Source organism: Fukomys damarensis, unplaced genomic scaffold, assembly GCF_012274545.1.
Source record: "Fukomys damarensis isolate Sample0158 unplaced genomic scaffold, DMR_v1.0_HiC HiC_scaffold_1, whole genome shotgun sequence".
NCBI lineage: Eukaryota > Metazoa > Chordata > Mammalia > Rodentia > Bathyergidae > Fukomys > Fukomys damarensis.
In genome coordinates, this window is record NW_022900913.1 from 62762685 (window position 1) to 62768756 (window position 6072).

The 6072-nt window shown below is 38.2% G+C and overlaps 1 protein-coding gene across 4 annotated transcripts in view; it reads right to left on the reverse strand.

Moving 5' to 3' along the window:
- Positions 1–209: 209 nt before the first annotated feature.
- Dydc1 (DPY30 domain containing 1) overlaps positions 210–6072 on the reverse strand; it is a 21191-nt gene continuing 15328 nt past the window's right edge. For 2 of the 4 annotated variants that reach the window (XM_019208230.1, XM_010629545.2), the window contains exons 5-7: positions 3872–3928; positions 3194–3298; positions 210–291 (exon numbers count right to left, since the gene is read on the reverse strand). In XM_019208230.1, the coding sequence (XP_019063775.1) occupies positions 262–291; positions 3194–3298; positions 3872–3928 (192 nt within the window). In that variant the 3' untranslated portion in view covers positions 210–261. Of the gene's footprint in view, positions 292–1108; positions 1304–3193; positions 3299–3871; positions 3929–6072 lie in introns of all 4 variants that reach the window. The other 2 variants (XR_781270.2, XM_010629546.2) reach the window with 2 other exon arrangements.

Genomic DNA, 6072 nt, shown 5'->3' on the forward strand with positions numbered 1-6072 from the left:
CACATTCTTTGAGCTCATTCACCTCTTGCTTCTGTTGGCTGCTTCAACAAACTCTCTTCTTTTCACCCAATGAAACCACACAAATAATCTTGAGGCAATCAGACAATGTTCTAAAGCTACTCTTAAATCCTATTTATAAAATTGTCTTTAGAAGTAGAAAGAGTAGAGTTCAAGTTTGAAGGGAAAAAAACACAAATCAGGGGCCATAGTCTGAAAACTTGAAGCAAGAAGAGAAATTTATTGATATTAGGCTGGTTGATCCTACAAGTCTTGATCAATGTTTAATGCAACCTAAAGGCAAAATAAAAGTAAATATACTTTAATACAATGAAAACTATGAATGAGTTAAAAGTCAACAAAAATAAGAGTTCAAGTAATTCCTATGTGACTATGTAAATACGCTTTTTGAGTTTCAGGTGATGTCAAAAAATATCCAAAGAGAATAACATCATAAATTATGTTTGTCAGGTATTTATTATCCCATCCCTTCTTTCATGTGCTCTTCCCTCCTCGTCTTTCTTGTGGGAGTCCTCTTCCTGTGGTCCTCCCTTAGGTTTGGATTCTAGTGGCTTCTCTCAGAGCCCACTGACCTTCACATCCTGCTTTCCTAGGTGCCTTGCTTATTCCCCTCACTCATTAGCATAGGTGCCCACAGCTGATGAATTTAAACCTCCTGCCTGAGCCTCCGTCCCATCCTCCAGACCCACACCATTCAAGTGATCTTCTGCTACTGTGTCCTGAACATCTCAGGGTCACCTCTCTATAAGCCTTGCATCCTGCATTCAAAACCATTACTTCTTATTCTTAATGTTGCCCATGGAAGGAGTTTGACTTCACCTTGTACTCCATCTGTCCCTTTTCCACTAAGCCAATTTCAAGCACTCAGATTTCATCTCCACTGTCTAACCTTGCTCATCTGGCATCTGATGACTGCAGTGGCCCCTTTTCCATGTCTGTGCCACTCTAATCCTCTTCCATCTTCTGAAAACACAGGTCTAAGCCCTAAAGCCTTTCAGTAATTCCCATTGACCTCAAATCCAAGCTCCCCAACACAACCTGCAAAACCCACCATTGTCTGGCCTCTCCTCCTCTCCAGCTTTAATCTCACCATCCTCCTGGCTCCATGCAGACCAGGCACAGTACTATACTGCTTCGTCCCCTGGGCAGCAGTCTCCTCTCCTTCATCCTCTGGGCTCATTTCAGGCTCAGACCTTTAACTTCAGGTTCACAGGATGACTTGTCCAGACAAGTCCAGTCTCCATGCCCTTGTCCCTCAGAGCATTTTCCTGGTGGCTCACAGCCCCTACAGGAAGGTGTTTTGTTCATGTTAACTTACTAGCTCCCTGCAGTGTAAAATCTTCACATTTAATAAAAATGTATCACAGAGTCCTTCCAGCCACTTCCTGAACAGCTCTTGAAAACATCCTTCATGTCAGGCCCCCAGTGTCTTGTCTTGTCTAGGTCACTTTAGATTTCTGCCAAAGTTCCCAGCTGGCCTCCTTACACCTACTTCCCCATTCTTTTCCCCACACTATGCAGTGTAATTGAAAAGTATGGCCAATATTTAAATTTTTAAAAATGTATTACAGTGGGCTGGGGATTTAGCTCAGCGGTTCGGTGGCCTGCCTTGCAAGCGCAAGGACCTGAGTTCAATCCCCGGTACCAAAAACAAAAAAAAAAAAAAAGAAAAAATGTATTACAGTAAAAGACGCATAGCCATCAGTCCTCTAAAAATACTCCCTCTCACTTTGAACACATATCTCACTGTTCTTGCCACTTTCTGGAGCAGCTTTGAAGGTCCTCTTTCATGCGTATCTTTACAAGATGTGATCAAAGTGTAATGAATGCAGCTACTGAGGACACACATTAAGGTGTGTTCTCACCTACCTGTTCACTAGATCTAGCACCATGAAACTTGTGGTCCTTTTCAAAGGCAAAAGGGCCTTGAAAGCTAAATGTTTTAAATCAGTTCAGGATACTGAGGCAACCACCACAGCACAACTAATGACATTCACGAAGGAGGACTTCCAGAACTCATTCAGAAAGTGGCCAGAATGACAGGATAAGTGTTTTAAAGCAAGAGGGAAGACTCTAAGGGGGCGTCACAGAAATGTGTCTTATGTAATAATGTTTTTAATTAAAACATTCACCATATTTTCTGACCACACTTTATATAGTCAGAAGGTCTTTCTAAATACAGTTCTCATCCCATTGGCCTCCAATGCCTGCATGATCAAACTTAGGTGTCTGAGCAGGAATTTAAAATCCTTTTCCTGAGCTCTGCCTGCCTCATCCTTATGCCTCATCCATCTCCCCCTACTCTAAACTCTCTTCCACCTGGATCTTCACATGGCCCAGGGTCTCTGCCTTGAACATTTCCTCAGCCTCCCACTACACCCCACAGAACAAGTCATCAACTTCCTTCCAGAGCGTGCCCTGACCAAGGCTTCTCAATTGTGTTCCTGTCCCATCTCATCAATGCACAGGGATTAAAGGGACCCACTGTGCCCTTTTGCCAAGACAGTGCTGGTTTATAACCTGCTTGCCTGTCGTAATTGTTAATAGTTCCTCCTCTCTTTCTCAAAACTGTACTTGTCTAGACAATAAACTACTTTGTCATTCTTATAATGAATATCTAAGGTTGGTCAGATTGTCTGTTTCCCCTCTAGACAATAAACTACAAAGTCAAACAATCCGTCTTATTCATAACCACATCTGGTACGGCACCCAGCACCCCAAAGACATGAAGTGCTTGGCAAACAAATGTACTTATATAATGTACACTGGGATATGTGTCATCTGTAGTTTCTGGGTTTGCTAATAAGAACCAATATAGTACCCTTCCCTGAAAATGTACAGATTAGTAATTCACAAAATTATTTTACATGTATACTTTGAAGACATTTTGGTATTTTCAACCTAAGTCCAAAACATACAGATACAGATGACACAGCTATAGATACAGTACAGAGACAGACAGAGGTGAAGATACAGATTTGCCAGTGACCCACTTCACAAGAGGGCAGAGTGTACACTAATATTACGGTCAGCAGCCAGTGGAACTGGTTTTCTCCCTATGAAGCAAAAGGTCCATTTTCCAACCAACTTTGGCCTCATAAGCACCAGGCTTTATCAAATTTAAAAGCAACAATAAAAGTCTGTTTTTTTTTTAACAAAGTATTTTGATACTTACATCAGATAACATTGGCTCATCAACTTCTTCCACTCTGCTCAAGTTAGGTGCACCATATCTATCACTAATTTCTGCTAGTGTTTTGCCCGACTCTTGTGCTCCTTCCTACAATCACAAAGTTCCTTTTTACTTGCATGACTTAAAAATTAATATATTACCTTTCTTCAGGGACAAGGGGAAAAAATGAGAACCAAGACCTGTCATGTAAAGGTACAAGATCCCAGTAATGAATGTAACTGTACTGTATACCTAGAATGTACCAATAAACTCAATAAAAAGGAAAAAATATATTATCTTTCTTTAAATTTTGATATAATATCTGAATTAAAACAGCAAAATTCAAAATTGTTAATTAATGGAATCAACCACTATCTATAAAGGGACAGAGATTTCTAGTAGTAAGTGCTAAAATTTATTTAAAAAGATACATTCAGAAACTTAAAATGTATAATTTATAAGTAATTCTGTGGCAAATGTCTCAGCATGTTCTAGCTTCTAAAAACATATGCACACTGAATCCAAGTTTTGTTTATTTTGAGATTTTACTTATCACAATATATATATGGACTATCATTCTGACATACCCTTATTAAAACGTTGGCTACTGATGCATAAAAATTAAGCTTTAAATTCTAGGATCTTCATTTGTTTTACATAACATATCTATTTTTTTCTCACCTCTGAATGTGAGGCATCTTCTCCCTTGCCTATATTTTCCATATTCATTCTCATCTTCTAGAGCACATAAAAATCAAGAAAACACTTAACTATACTTCATTTTGATTCCATGTTTAATTTTTAAGCATTTTATTTTTAAGTAATGCTATGGTTAACAGCAAAAATGCTGTCACTCTTTTAAGGAGTGATCTGAAAACACTTAACCCGAAGTGGCAGATTATAGTTTAAATACTCCATACTAATAGAAGATAACTGTATTTTATTTATAATTAAATAATTTTAAAAAGTGAAATGGGCTAAAATATTAAAATTGAAATAAAATTATTAGGGAACATAACAAGGGACAAAGTAAAAGTTCTACTACAATCTTAGAATAAGAGATTAAAGAGAAGTTGCAGTTAAGTAGAGTTTTATAACACACAAACAAGTAAATATTTCTGAAGGAAATTAATAAAAATTTTCTGAAGGAATTAATTTTGTCCAAGTTACCACTCAATGCCACAGCCTTCTCTTAGCAACACTCTCAAGGATGCTCTGAATGTTGTCATAGCTCAGCAGGGAGGCTGAATGTGAAATGCTTTCTGAACATGAAATGCTCTTGAACTCAGCCAACCCTTGCTGGAACATAGGTCATTTCGGTCACAGGTAGTAGGGCAATCTAGAAGACCTGGAGCAGATTCAGTGGACCATACATAGGGTCACCCTACTTATGGGGATGTGCCTCGTAGTACTATTTTCCAAACTCCATTCTCCTGTACACTCGTGGCTCTGCAGGGATGTCTCCATTCTTATTTGACCATGATTACCAGCCCTAGAGATAGATATTTGGCACAAACTAAGCCAAAATTCTTCTCTTAACTGAAACCAAAACAGATCCATTCCTCTAGGATGTCAGGAGCCACAATATGAAACTCAGACCAGTTAAGGAACACACTGTTCAGTTCTGTGCAGCACAGCAGGCCATCACAAGAGAGAATCAAATGAACAACAAGAGAATAGCAGAGATGGCAGCGTTGGGTTCTCTTGTTCCCACGGTCTGGAAGGTCCTGGTATGCCCACATCCTTCACAGTTTAGGAGTTAAATACTTTCTTCAATTCAGGATCCTTCCAGCCCATTTCCTTTTGAGAATGATAGTTCATACTGTATGTCTTCAGCAATAAATGAGCCAGGGCAAAGGACATGAGCACACTCATCTATGCACAATGGGTGAGGCCAGGATACTTTGTAAGGTGAGATAAGGGATGACAGCCCAGAAAGGATATGACTTAAAGTTACTGTGATTCTGGTCACAAAGGCAGCTAATGCCTAAAGAGAATGAAATATCATGGGTGTGACCCTCTGGAGTCATAAAGCTAGGACCAGTGACTTTAAAGCACTCAAATAAACCTGACAAATCCCGTCAGCAAATAAATAAATAAATACTCTTATTTTTTTTTCTTTTTATTGAGGTTATTGGTACAATCTAGGTATACAATACAATTCCACTCATCATTGGGATTCTATACCTTTACATAATAGATCTTGATTCTCATTTTTTCCCCTTGTCCCTGCCCTCCCTTCACCCCCTCCTCCCCTCTCCATTTACAAAACACTTTATTTCCATTTTTTCAGTTTCTCATATTTTTTTCCTCTCCCTTATTACCTCTCCCCCACCCTTCCCACTTTCCTTACACCTTTAGCCCTTTACTTCCTATTCACATTATTAATTGTCTCATTAGGATCCTGTGTACTATTATAGTTTTTCACACCAAAGAAACTATTTGATATTTCAGTTAAAGAAATCTCTGTATGAACATTAAAAATAGGGAATCCTAAAATAAAACTAAAAAGGAAAGTAAAAAAAAGGCAATGATGTAACATCAAAATAATCCTTAATTCTGAAGATGAAAATGGTCCCTGGACATACTTAAATTGCTTCTCGCTCTTATAGTCTTATCTTATTCTTTTTTCATTATTTAGAGAATCCTTTATTACTTTCTGTAATCAAATCCACGTAGATATGACCTTACATATTTAGTATGATGTGTTACCCATGTACACATGGAAAAAAATAAAACATAAAAATAAAAATAAATTAACATTTCTAGACCAATACGGTTGTCCATTTCTGTACAATGCCAAGTCAACACAGTAAATTGGGATGACTTTTTCCAAAGTTGGCAGCACTGTTAAAGTTTCCCAAAATTCAATTTATATATAT